Raw genomic sequence first — 14106 nt, 5'->3', positions numbered from 1 at the left:
ATAATTTAAGTATATTTTTTTCCCTCTTTTTTTTTAAGTTGCCACCAACACCAAATTTTGCTTGCATTTTTCTTGTTAATGATACGTAGGCATATGTAACTGATTGTTACGGTGGCTAGAATGTGCAATTTCCGTCATAGAGCCAATACAATACACAAGCACTGCATAATAGGCCAATAATTTATGTTTTTCTCACCAATTTCGGTTTCGGTTTCAACATTTGTTGCGATTCCTGTTCTCGCGGAACGCTGGCTTTGGCTCTGCAAAATCCTTCTAGAACACTGTAGCTCTGCGACCATAGAGAAAGGCAAAAATTTCCTACGTGGCAACGATCAACGTGAACCTTGTAAACGTCAAAATAACGATTATTTCGGGTTTTGTACATCTCACGTGACCTAATCCACGTGGCGTCACAATCATCATCTCACTGTTGAAACCGAACCAAGTGCGAAACTTATCTGTCAGAAATACGCACGACGAAACATTAGGTATTCGTGCTTCTTTAATGTCAACTTTAACGTATTGTTATGTATTGTATTACGTTTGTTTAAATTTTGTTTCTATCATCATCAGCACGCGCCCATGTCCAATGTCCCATCCATGCGCTCGATACGCTCCGCTCAATGGGCTTTGGTGGGGAGTCGCATGTCGCAGCTTCGCAGTGCTTTGCTGCGTGTGGAGTTCGGAAACACCGGAACGAATTTCTTGAACAGTAACTGGAAGCACAAACGCCTCAAAGAGTGCAGTGGTCATCTGCAAAGCATGCCTAAAAGCCGGTCTACCTAGGACAAGGTGCTAATTTGAACTACCCAAATTGTACAGTGCCCGAGTTTGAGGGGCACAGCCGAAGTCAAAATGCTGAAAGCTGCTGCATCGTCGACGACACGTGCTTTATTAAGCGCTCAATCAACGGTTTGCGCTCAAGTTAGGGTAAGCATCTTGCACTAAACTGGCTGCTTGTAGGACCGTCTGGTTTATAGCACTGAGAAAACAGTAAGCTAGTGGACACCGCAGTGTCCATTCGTTTCGGTTACTAAAAAGCGAAATTCTTATTTCTTATTTTTATTCTTTTTTTTAATGTATGACACTGAGAGCAAGTAGCAGATTTCGAACCACAACTTCGAGTTTCTCGAAAGTTGTGTGCTAAGGTTTTGTTTGTCGCTGAAGCTTTCGTCGGTTCTCAAGCCGTTATTTCGTTTATTTAGACGACCAAAGTTCTGCGTCGGATTGTCGTACCGCGTCCATCAAAGCTGTGGTACAAGACGCCTCGAGGCCTGAGGAAAGAAAACTTTATTTACGATTATGAGGAAATCACTGAATTCAACAAGAAGCCAAACATTGATGTCATTCTTACGCAGTTCGTTGAAGGTAAGTTCGTACATTCGTTTTAAACCGACTAAATTGCATGCGGTAAAACACTTATTGGACCCGCTGGCTTATAAAACTGAAGCCCCTGAATCCACAGCACGGTTACTGCACACGGAGCAACGCAGCGCGCTGGCCCCTACAGTAGAGTCTAAAAGCTTCCTACTCTCATCGTGGTACTATTCCCGTCTTATAGGCCTTCCTAACACTGGTCTAAAAGCTCTCGTTAGTGTGGCAGAGATGTGAGGCATTGTGAGGGCTTGTGACATCTTCACACTAGATTTGTGCCTGGCAAAGATAAGGAGTTACAAATAAAGCTTTACGAAACCTAGACAGAAATTCAGTAAAATCACTCACTGAATTCTTCATTCAGCACTGGCAGGCAGGCTTCCAACTGAATGGAAACATGCCAAGGTAACATTTACCCCAAGATTTGGCTGGAGTTACCTCTGTTAAACTGATATAGTGCGAAAGCATGGGCCTTTCTTTCTTTTTTGCAGCTGCAGCTGTTTATATGGTCTGTGATGACATTGTGTAAGCTTATAAATGTTTTTACCAAATACAAATTGGAGAAAATTCTTGTACCCGCTATAGTGGCTCAGTGGTTAAGGTGTTCGGCTTCTGCACCGAGGGACCCAGGTCCGAGCCCAAACAGTTAAATCGTCTTCGATGTATATTTTTTGTGTGCATGTGAAAGCAATGGCACAAAAAATAAAAATCGGATAAGATTTTTGGTCGATGGTGGTGTATTAGTGCTTTGGCACTAAAACCAGGCAAGACCCTAAGCCTCTGTAAACTCTGACCAATATCTCTTCATGTATGGGAAAGCTCCTGTTCTTAACAACAGACTTGCTAAGTAAATAGAGGAGATCACCTATACTTAAACTCAATGTTTGGCTTCCGAGCCAAACTTTCCACTCAGGATGTACTGCTCCAGATAAAAGAGTTCATTCTAAGTCCAAATATTCTTTGCCTTATCAAAGCCATATTAGCATTAAACCCCACCAATGCTTTTGATAATGTGTGCCATGCGACTTTCCTTCAGGCACTCAGCTAAATGTAGATAAACGAACGCATATATCTGTCTGTGCCAGCCTGTCTTTCTAAACACACCACAGAAATTCACCTCGATTCTGTTTACTATCTCTCCCCCCTCCATTTCAAGGTTGGTAGCAGGCAAACACCACAAGGAGCAGCACTTTCCCTGATCTTTGTTAACATTATTCTCATCCCTTTGGCACTTCAGCTTTCAGCGATGCCCTCCCTTCATTACTCTATATATGCTGACATTAAACTGTGGACTGGGACGGGCAACTTTGGGGAAATCAAGGTCACTCTGCAGGAGGCCACTGAAATAGTTCAAGCGCATGTTCACAGCATTTGCTTAACCTGCTCTCCTCTAGATCCGAATTGCTTCTCATTTGACCCAAACTGATAGATTCCCACCCAGTCTCTATTTTAACCATCCTTGATAGAGCAATCAAAGCAGCGATGGGGGCTAGTTGGTTGAACATTTCGAGAAAATTACACACTATGCTGTAAACAGGCACACAAGGAAGCAGGAAAATTGATGTACAGAGGAAAAGCACACTGACAGGGCAGAGATGGGTGCTTTATTGAAATTGATAGGGCACCCATTCCTGAAGTTCCTGACAGCTCTATACTACACACTCAACTAAAGCATGTCATCACGTCGGCGTTGATGTTTGCACTGTCCTCCTTGCCCATTTTTCTCACTGCACCTCTCACGCTGGATATGGATGGCTTGTTGGCAGGCGTTCGTCCAGTGGGACATAGAGAATGTCCTGTTTGGGACAATGCATGTAAGCAAGGTTTCTGAGCCCCGCAAACATTCATGCTAGTGGATAGAGGTTGAATGCAATTGGAATGCTAACCACAGGTGGACTGCACGACAGGAAGTGTCCATGTTGCTGGTGTCACAGACATTCAGCAGTGTATGCTGCTGAGGCTATCGCTGAAGTTCACATTACTGTTGGTAACTACATATTCTGGGAGTCATTGATGAATGTCCTGTACCCTTCATAGAAGCAAGACACATAATGTGTGAATGGCATTGCTGCAGACCAAAATATTCATCCACTTGTGTCGGGCTGCATGTCACAACTCTTCCTTCGTGTCTTAATAAGGAGTCTGCTTGCTTGGGGCAATTGTCATCAGGTCATATATATATTCAGTTATTCAACCTGCTACAATGCCACCACAGTGGTGGCATTTGGCCACCAAGTCTAAGGTCAAGGTCGGTGTGGTCATATTTTATCGGAGGTGGAATTAAAAAAGCACTGCATACTATGTGATGTTGGCGCTTATTAAAGAACTCTTGGCAGGAGGGGTCTAAATTAATCTGAATGATTCCTCTACATCATTCCTCATAGCTGATGTCCAGCTGAGTTTAATCAAGTATCTGTTGGCAATGCCCTTTAGTCGTAATGTCTAGGTCCAACTTTGATGTTTGCTAATTGTCACAAATGCATATGGCTCTGATTCCTTCTAGGACTCGGTAACAAGTGGGATATTGTTTCTGTGAGGCCATTTTATGGTCTCACTCAGCTGATTGTGCCAGGACTGGCCATGTATGTGACACCAGAAAACTTGAAACTTCGTGATGAGATGAAGGTGGTAAGTTGCCATTCAAGACTGATATGTCACTTGACTGTCATCGCACATGCTGTATTTTCTGTGACTGTATGTGGAGGTAATTTTGTCATATAGAGCTAATCATACTGTTTTTGTTGAGCAGATGTTTTTCATTTTGTTTTCATATGCGCTTCTTTTTTTGGTGTGACTAGGCATCTCGTCATATTCATTCAGCTAATGGCCTGGGCTTGACAAATGTCTGGTGTTGAGCTCAAAAAATTAACTCGCAAAAATATAACCTCTATGCCCTGTCCACGTCACCTATTTACTGGTGGCTGAAAAATTGTAAACGTGTAAATGCACAATGCTGAAGTGAAACTTTATGCAAGTAAAAAAGGAAAGAGGCAAACCTAGTTCTGCAAATCCTTTAGCAGTAAAGATAAGATTTTTCAGGGTTTCAGTGTGATGTTGAAATAATGTCTTCCAGAATTGCTGTTGCTGTCTTTTTTTCGGGGTCCTCACTTTGCTCTGTTAACTTCTCCTCTGATTCTGCATTCTTGGACTGTGCAAATCCATCGCCTACCTGAAGAAAACCATTATACCTGTTCATCCAGACTTGGTTATTATACGAAGTTTTATTTATCTAGCCGAATATTATTATTATTATTGCAGATATTAAAGCACTGCTTAAAAAGGATTTGAAAAGTTCTACTCAAATATCATCATATTTTTGTGCTTTATTAGGCTTTTTTTTTTGCTAATCAACATGTTCTCAAAAGAGTTTGAGGTATATTTTAATCATGTGCTACACATTCCCCTCCATAAAATATATACAGAATATGCCGGAATAACAAATGTTGCAAAAAATTTGTATGATCTAAAATGAGCAAATTTCAAATGCAGAAGCATGGGAAACGCATTCTCTCAGATCTGAAGGAATTTTTTTATGGTCATGCAGCCGCAGCTCACGGCTTGCAGTGCGTACATGCGCTTGTCACTTCTGATGTCGATGTGCAGGCCGTGTGCCACTGCTAACTGCTCCTTTTGCGTACAGCGAGAGTAGCGGTCAGAGAGTCAGCGATGTATGGGCCATGTGCAGCCGTGCATTGCTTGTAGCAGTGCTCAAGGGTGCAGTCGTAGCTCGCACATTCCAGCGGGTTCACACTCAGCTCCGTGCGGTATTGTGCTCTTATTCTATACTACACGGCTAAAACTGAAATTCTTTTTAGCGTTCGTTTGTCTGGTTGCCCCATTCTCTTGTTGAGACAAAGCAGCCCTTCAAATCACAGTAATGGTAATAATGTTGTCCTGTTTTAGGGAAAGGAGGACTTAGGCCCTGTGTACAGTACTCGGTCATCTCCCGTGGTAAGTGGCATTGCTTTTTGCTAACTGGGATGTACAGCCCACAATAGAGCCTACTCTGACATATGTATATATTTTATTTAGGTTGCATTAGAGTCTCAATATATAATCTGAGTAGTAGGTTAAACTACAGTAAGCAAGGAAATGCTTGCAGGAATGTGTTTGCAGGAGATTACATTATAAAAAAATGGGCTTGTAATAGATATATATTCTATTCGGGTTCTTATTTATGTGTTTATTGGTTGCAGTGCTTGTTAAAAATAGTTATGAAATACTTACTAAAGTGAAAGTTAGCACCTACTATTCGAAATTATTTCTTAAAAGCACTGAATTGGCTCTTAAAAATAAAAAATGGTACACTAATGTGCATCTTGTTTGGTTGCAATACATTGGAGCACAGCACCGCAACACATGCATCTTTCATTGTGCTAGGTGTGTAGCTGGCACCATGAGCTGCTGCGTTAATAGGATTTACAATGGGATGTTAATAGTTTTCAGTGGTGTTTTTTAATGCTCACTGGTTGGCTGAAGCAGCAGTATTTACACTCTGCAACTGCTCTTATTGATTAGTGGGTTATGCGACATTGTGAGGCCTCATGACATGGTGGGGCCAGGGCGAGTTGGCGGGCTAGTTGGTTCAGATGGTGACAAAACAGCTCCAGGGATGAAACACAAGGATCGAAACAATGAAAGACAGCTTCCGTATGTGTTCTTTATGCATGATTCCGTTCTCTTAATGCTAGGAACCCGCAGCTTCTTTCTCTTCACTGGTTTTCTCTCTGCAAGTTAAACTGCAATTGTTGCTGAGGTGTCTACGCAATCTAAAGGTAATATACACTTACTAAAGGCAGGAATTGATTATGGTGAAGGTAATTACATAGTGTAATCGTTGTCACACTGTCACCTCCTGGCTCTGTTCACGGCTGGTTTTGCAGCTATTAAGAATCAAAAACTTCACATAATGCAACCTAAAGGGGAGCACACCCGAGGAAAGATGTTAGTAATCTATTTTAACCTTGTGAATAGAAAAAAAAAAATTCAGAAAAATTGCACTCAGGGGATTTGGACAGGTGTTTCAAATGCTGCGATAATCGGTATTAATCCATTACGCTACAGAAGTGACGGGAATGGCGAGCTTTAAATGCACTCTTATTCGTTTTGACAATAGTTCTGCTATTTGTCACCAGTTGACGCTGCTCAGGGGGCCCTACCATTGAGAGAATGGAATCACACGTCCTTCATTGTTTTGATCCTTGTGTTTCATCCTTGCTCTGTTCCATCACCTCATAACATGGCCAAGATGACAGAAGTTGTTTAATCAGGCTTTTTCTTTGAAATTAGTAAGATGGGAATGGAACCCATTGTAACTCTTGGATCTCAAGTCAGACATGCTTCTCCTAGGCCCAGCTGGAAAGTTGGCACGGCTTGGTTAAAAGCAGGGCTTTATATCTATGTTGGTTGATCTTGCACATAATGCTGTAACTTATGGCTGTTTGCTAATGAGTACACACGATGTAGTACAGGCACAAATTAAGAGATTAGTGATTAAATGCAGTCATTTAAGTGAACGGAGATCCACAAGAGAAGCCAGGAGGCGTAGTCTAAGTGTCCCCCCAGTTTTTTTTTTACGGCACGGCACATTTTCAATGTTAGAGAGCCACAGCAGGAGCACTTCTTTTATTAATACAAATTTTGGTTATTTGCAATTGCTCAATGTTTCCGTAGATGGCGTCAAATACACTATCGATGAACCGGAGCAGCCTTGCAGTGAATAATATGCAAGATGGAGATCCTGTGCCTGAAGTATTGGCGGAGTGACACAGTTGCATATGCTTCGCCTCTGTCTTTCTACCTATTGCCACCTGTAGACCAGGCCAGTAAAAAACGATGCCATACCAGCTCATGGAAATAGATGAAGCGTGAAGCTAGCTTTTTTATTGCCTCGATAACATTTATCCACTACTCACGCATAGTTGGCTTTACCAATGCAGAATGCAGTACATGCTCTCTTTGTTGTCTGTGTTTATTGTGTGGCGTATAGCAAAAACATAGTGTGCACATAAGCTATGAATGCCTCAGTGGCACTGAAAAAGAAATGTGGCTCACTTGGCACATAGCTGGGATTGAGTTATGGGCCTTGTTTCTTGAGGCCGTTTTCATACTAAGTATCCTTGATAGTCTTGCACCAGTGGAGGGTGAACATTAGACTGTTGCATTACTTGGTGAATGTTTCTTTCCACCTCGTTGGGCTAAAAGTGGCAAAAAATAACTTTTATTGACAGAACAGAACAATGCTTTACTTGGGTAGACCATCTCGTGAGGCGTGCAGGTTACCTCTTTATCTTGAACCTGCCTTGCGCGATTCATTGTGAGAAGTATGGCCACACATCTTCAGATGAGCATTTATTATCATGAAGTCTATGGGCAGTATGGCGACAGAACTTCGAATTGTTAAGTGCTATCAAAAGGCCATCATCGCTTTTTGACAGGTGAAGTTGGAGTAAACTATTCCTGAGGGGGCTACATGGAGAGACACCAGTGGGAAGCTAAGTAAATACATTGCTGTGTATTGAGTGCAGATTATAAACGGTGTCTTTTGCAGATGGGAGGCTGATTGCAACACTTTTGCACTGCAGCAGACTTCCGCCAAAGTTTCTCACTCTTCTGACACAGAATGCAAAAGGCAAACAAACTGTAGGCCAACATGATACGTGAAACCATTGACATGTCCTCTAGATTGCAGTGAAGGTCTCTGAATAGCAAATATACTGCCTCACATTTGTGCTACGATTAATTTTTTTTGCAATGTGTATTAACCTGAATTGCTCTTCCTTCCTTCCCTTTTTTTCTCGCTAACAGACCCTTCGTATGCTGAAGTCTAAAATTGTCAGGCTTCCCATGAACCAGGAACTGGGCTGGACTGTTGAGCCATGGCACCTTCGGATTGCACTGCGACAAGCGGTCAGTTACACCATTTGAACCCCTGTTTCTGTGCCAAGTGTTCCAGTTCAGCCTGCCACCATATTTTGAAAATAGGAAGGAATAGAAAACTGACCAGGATATGTAATGAGGTAATGGTAGAAATGAAAAGGTCATGCCTCATATACTATAGGATGAGCACTACAGTATCCAAGAAATGGGGATTTATAATTTTAATTTGGCACTGAAAATTACATAAAGCCAACTGAAGTGACCTCTTGCTCCGAAACGTCATAATTATCACTGTAACACCTCATGTAACCACATCGGTGCAAAATATCACTCATTTTCACACAGCACTCTGTTCACGGTATTCTTTTTTCTTATAGAGGTGCTTATCATGTTTTGTTATATCTTGCGCGCTCCCAAGTGTGCCGTTCAATAAAAACCGCCCTTCCTTTTGCATTGCCTCTTGTGCTTTTAGCATTTTTCACTAGATGGTGCCACACCATTTTGAATTCTTTAGATAAAGTGGGGACCATGACCTAATGTCTAATTACTGTCTGGCGGGTGACGTGTATATTAGTTTTCGGCACACCACTTCTGTCAACACCCAGTGGTCATCACGGTCGCTGCTCGTGGTTTCCAGTATAAGTCTACATAAAGACGAGAGCATGCACCATTATAAATTTCTTGGTAAAATTTTTTAAAGGCATTACTAACAAAACTGCTGCGAAATTGACCACTTGAGACAGGAAGCTTGAAGTGCAGTTTTCTATCCTTTGAACTATCGGACGGACGGACTTCAGCACGGCCTTTTTGTTCGAAGCTAAGCCCCCGAAGGAGCACAGCAGGGTTAGCAGAGCCTCTTCCAAATGCACACCCCTGAAAGAGCCGGGCGCCGGGCCGGGGGACGCTTGTACCCAATTTTACCGGTGGGTGTCCGGCGGCGGGTTTCGAACTGACCACCTCCTGCAGCACGGACGGACGGACGGACGCGTATGAGAATGTTTTTCTCATTATAGCAACAAGACATGCTAAGTAGGAGAGAGGCGGCGGAGTGAACGCAAAGTCTACGCTTCTCGACAGCAAACTTGTTAGAACGAAACTTTCTTTGGCCATTTCCTGCCCTGCCTCGTGCCACATGCGCACGTAAGAGACACGTGTACCATGTGTTTGTGATGAAAAATAAATCACAAGCAAAGCAAAGAAAGCCGCTACTCGTTCATGCCGTCTGGTAGAAGGCCGCCGGCGCTTGACAACACGTTGCTTGTTTGGCCTTCTGGTGTTGGTTTTGCCAGACTGCAAGTCTGTTGATGGGCCCAAGCACTGTTGCAAACTGAAGGTGAAAATCACGTTATTATATGTGACATAGCATGATTTAGTTTTCTGCTGCAGGCAGACCGCACCGTTGAAGCATGGGCAAGCTTCAAATTCACAAGATTTCTTCTTGTCCTATGTGCCCAGACGCACGCAGTTTCTATATATCAATATAGACAGATTGTGAAAGATAACGGTGACCAAGAAACAAGTGCAGCAGCACATAGAACACATCTTAGCTCGTTCACTATCTTCTGCAAATCCTGCTTGCATTTTGCCGCTTCTGTTACTGTAGTCGTCAAAACCTAGAGGATTGCTGGTGCCCATCTGCGTTTGTCACCTGCGCGTTCACAGCCAGTTATTAACTTGGGTCGTGGCACACTGCAGTGTGACTCGAATAGAGCTAGTTATAGTAACTGGCCAGCTCAATTTGAATAGTAGTAGTTCTAATAATAAAAATGCAGCGCATATTCAGTTGAATAGTCGGCTCTGTTTGCAAACTGCATTCTTAATTTTGAATACTCATACGCACCTACTAGCTGCATTTTCAGTGCAGTTTTAGTTGCTGCAGTTGGCACGTTTGCAGCACAAAGGTGAAAAACTATCAAGAGTTCTTGACATTATATCACAGGATTGTGTCAATGAGCAGTCATCTTGGGCAAGCTGTACTGTTAATGCATTTCTCATGTTTCTGAACTTACGAGTGCATGGAGTATTATTTGATGACATCCTGGTTTGGTTTGTATTATTTCTCATCATTTGTTTTGTCATCATTAGTTCTACATTGTGCGTGGGTTAGTATTGATGTCGTGCTTTTTGCTGCCATTAGATGTACTGGCTGCCGGTACTGCAGCACTGTTTTCGTCAGATTTTATCAGATGTCTGTAGAAAAGCCAGTGCAGGTAGTGCAAGGCTTGGGGGTTTCTGCTTTTTATCTGAATGTGCAGTTATTTTTTCTAAACATTTCTTAGGGTATCACCGTACCAGAGGAGTCTATAGAGCTGCCCGAAACACCAATCACTGGGCCAGACTACACTGGAAAAGAAAACAAGGTGTTTTTGGCCACCATTTATGTGAGTAAACTGATTTTGTTTGAAGATTCCACGCTTTGTATTTATGAAAGGAAGCAGCAAGGAACTTGTTCTCTAGCACATGGCTCATCTTCTGGGGCAATTGTTCCCTGCAGTGTAGCAAAAGCTTTACATTAAATGTAGCACTATGCCAAATTATATACGGAGACAAATAAAAAGTGTATGAGTGAAAGATTGTAGTAAAAGATTGACTTTGTAAGGTTCATATAACTCCTGCAGCACATTTATTTTATTTGCAAGTGTTGTCATTGGTTTGAAATTATTGGAATTCTTAGGTTTACTTCCTTTGTGCCATATGGTGAACCCAGGGACGCAACCTAACTCCGATGTCCTCAAGGATTGCTCACCGGAAGTGGGCACTATTTTGCCATAGTAGCAGGAGCAATGGCACTCCAATTAAATAGAAGAAAAGCATCGGCTGCACATGGAAACCGGCCGGTTTGGGTAGCAAACCGGTTTCTTTTACGGGTTAACCTCCCTGCCTTTCCTCATCTTCCTCCTCCTCCCTCATTTACTCATGGACCAAAACCAGTGGTCTATGCGGGTGCTTGGAACAAGTTGAATTTCTGGTATGGGGAAAGGACACTGGCACCCACAGGAGTTTTATTTTACATAAATGTGCTTATGTTTATGAAAAATCGATAGTTTTGGAGCAAGGCCTAATCTGCAAAAAAGTTTGAACCAACATCTGCTGAGGTGGATGCTATAGAAAATGGTTCTGCTTAAAAAGCAGCAGTTACTACTTATTTAACAGTGGTAATAAAAACTGAAGAGAAATTGAGCGGAGCTTTTGAGAGCCATACTGAAATGCTACTTAGAGTGTTTTAATTCACAAACCTTCCTTGTGCAATAAAAGTTATGGTTATGGCGTGCACAAAATTTTCTTTTGCTGAGCCACCATTTGTTTGTCCTTGAATGCCTTGAAAATTCTTGCATCTGGAGCTCGTGACGAGCATGAATCCTTGAGAGCCTGAAGTAAGCTGTAGTCATGCAAAATACTCAAGAACCACAGTACTCCGCATCAAATACTGTCGTGTTCATTATGAGCTGCAACGCACAAGATGCAGTGGGAGCTCAGTTGTCAAAGGCACTCAAAATTCATTTAGTTGTAGAAAGATAGAACAGAGCTCATTGACTATTTTTACCAGTAGCATGCTCTCTCTAAACGCTCATCGAGTTAAGCAGAGACCAGTTTGTTCGCTTGAGATGTGTTGCAACTCATATTAAGTGGGATCATACATTTGTATATATTGCAGTTTTGCAAGTGAAATGAAGCTATGAAACTTCTTTGAGGTAACTGGTGTGCTGTTATGCAATTATGATTGCATTTGTGTGCGTGTTAACCATCAGTTTAGCGCATTCAAATTAAGGAGTATAGTATTGGGAGTGGTACACCTCAAACGCTGCAGTGCACAGTTTACACTTTTGCTGTCTTGAGGCCGCAGGGTTGGCTCTGGGTTGCGGTGGGCACATTGCTGGTCTTCTCAACTGCCTGGGTCATTACCTGATGTGTACCATAAAACTTGGGTCTCAAGAAGCTGGTATGATGTAGTTCTGCTCTTTCTTTTTTCACTGATTGTGCTCACTGGGAACGGCATATTAATGTACTGCTCATCCCTGGTCTTAAAATCATGACTTCTGCTCTTGTAAGTGTGCTCACAGAAGGGTGTTGAAATGTAGGTACGGTTCTGAGTTTCAAATCGTTCACATTCTTTGTAGTAGTTCTTGGCTGTGACTGTAATTTCCTTTATACAGATCAACAAGGTTGACAAAGGGGTAGTCCCCTTCCGGATCCAGCATGTTGGCAAAACTATCAGAGTCGATGAGAGTTCTGAGGTGCCATTTGAGAAGCTGCCAGTGCAAGCCCTGCTACCGGAACAAGAGGCGTCACTTCAGGAGCTCTTCCCCGCTCAGTTCAAACCATGTGAGCATATTGCCACGACCGCAGCACCAGTGAAGCCAAGTGCCTCTAGCTAGCATTTTGTAGCCTTGACGGCATCTAATAAATGACGAATTTAGGAGACCATTCTGCTGAAAGTGTTTAACAGTCTGTGCTTACAGTCCAAGAGATGTGCATTACTGCAAGATTCTTTATAGTCGGCACATTTGTGTGGTAGTGAAATTTGGACGCTTATTTTTACATATATTGCAGACAAAACATGGTCTGAGCAGGAGGTCTTTCAACACTGAAGGTGGTTTTGCTTGAGCTTCATATCATTAAGGCTTCTTTGCTATCATAATGCTTTTGTGAAACTGTGGCATAACATCATTTTGTGCAATGAAAGTAAGAAAACAAAATGACCATACTGAATAGGAGTGCACATTTTGGTCCCAGACATCTCTCATATCGTACCTAGCTTGTGTGACTTACCGTCCAGTGGTGTGCACGTAGTACTGGCAAAGGATTTGATAGTGCTGACTTCATCCATTTCATTCAGAATTGAACTGTATCATAATAGTTTGGATGTCTGAACTGATGGAGCTGGATTAAACGTATTGGTTGTGTGTGATAAGCAGTGGTCACCTCTGTTCCATTCATACATGTGAAGTCTTTTTCATAGGTGGTGATATCGAATTGTCAAAGGTATTGAGTATGACCGGAATTGGTGTGCACAATGGAACAGCAGGGAGTAGGTTGCACACACAGGTGGAACATATGGTGTATTGCAGTATGGGGCACTGTTGAATGAAATGTGAAAATAGTGCAGAATCAGTATTCCCTGGAGAGTTTTGTAGACTACTGGTAGTGTTTTGCTGTGCCACTTTTATATGCCCTGCATGCTTTGAAGAAATGGGAGGAGGCAAGATATGTGTGAACATTTTTAATGAAGAACAAACAGAACAGTAAGTACTAATAAAACGACGAATCAACACAACAGAAGTACCAATTTATCAGATCTTTCTAGAAATGCAATACAATGGTGTGTTATAGTGCATAAATAATGAGTCCTGCTGGGAGGTTTTATAATGCCGACTGGCTGCATTAGTTGCATTGTGGAATAACCTACTTCACGCAGGTCACCGTAATCTCAATGGCTCATGTTCTGCCACCAAAGGAAATATGGGGGGGGGTCAAAAGTTCTCAGGCCACAGGTTTTGCTTCTGGTCAGCATATTCTGACACTTGAGATCCCATTAAAGCTATAAATTATCTCAGAGGTTAGAATAATGCTTCTCCTACCCTCCACATGTATTTTGAGATCTGGGGCCGTTGTAGCTGCCTAACTATACTGCTCAGAAGCAGACCCTGTGGCCTGGGAACTTTTGACCACCTCTGCACATTCAGGTACACACAGAGAGGGAAATGCATTACTATAAAGAAGCTTAAATAACTTTCGGAACTAATCAGCTCTCACTAGTTTACTCATGTTGTGCTCAGGAAAATGCCCGCCTCTGTGATGGCAGAGCAATGTAGTATACAGTCGAACCCGGATATATCGGAACTCGAAGGGGAT

General features: G+C 42.4%; 1 protein-coding gene across 1 annotated transcript; it reads left to right on the top strand.

Moving 5' to 3' along the window:
* The first annotated feature begins 593 nt into the window (after window positions 1-593).
* On the top strand, window positions 594-13165 carry mRpL9 (mitochondrial ribosomal protein L9). The gene is made up of 7 exons (XM_084606317.1): window positions 594-930; window positions 1206-1368; window positions 3878-4002; window positions 5278-5325; window positions 8182-8283; window positions 10533-10634; window positions 12408-13165. Exons 1-7 carry the CDS (start codon window positions 856-858, stop codon window positions 12627-12629), a joined length of 837 nt encoding a protein of 278 aa, XP_084462443.1. The 5' UTR covers window positions 594-855; the 3' UTR covers window positions 12630-13165.
* Window positions 13166-14106: the final 941 nt, after the last annotated feature.

This window comes from Amblyomma maculatum, chromosome 6 (genome assembly GCF_055883805.1).
Source record: "Amblyomma maculatum isolate TAMU_Amacu chromosome 6, ASM5588380v1, whole genome shotgun sequence".
In the NCBI taxonomy this organism is placed as follows: Eukaryota; Metazoa; Arthropoda; class Arachnida; order Ixodida; family Ixodidae; genus Amblyomma; species Amblyomma maculatum.
The sequence above is the reverse complement of the archived record's forward strand: the minus strand, read 5'-3'. Positions and strand labels throughout refer to the sequence as shown.

What these genes read in the sequence shown, in the direction of transcription:
- mRpL9 (XM_084606317.1), top strand. Translation starts at nt 856, where the DNA reads ATGCTGAAAGCTGCTGCATCGTCGACGACACGTGCTTTATTAAGCGCT. An exon ending in TTCGTGATGAGATGAAGGTG is followed by an intron (nt 4,003 to 5,277) that starts GTAAGTTGCCAT and finishes GTCCTGTTTTAG; the next exon opens with GGAAAGGAGGACTTAGGCCC. An exon ending in GTACTCGGTCATCTCCCGTG is followed by an intron (nt 5,326 to 8,181) that starts GTAAGTGGCATT and finishes TCTCGCTAACAG; the next exon opens with ACCCTTCGTATGCTGAAGTC.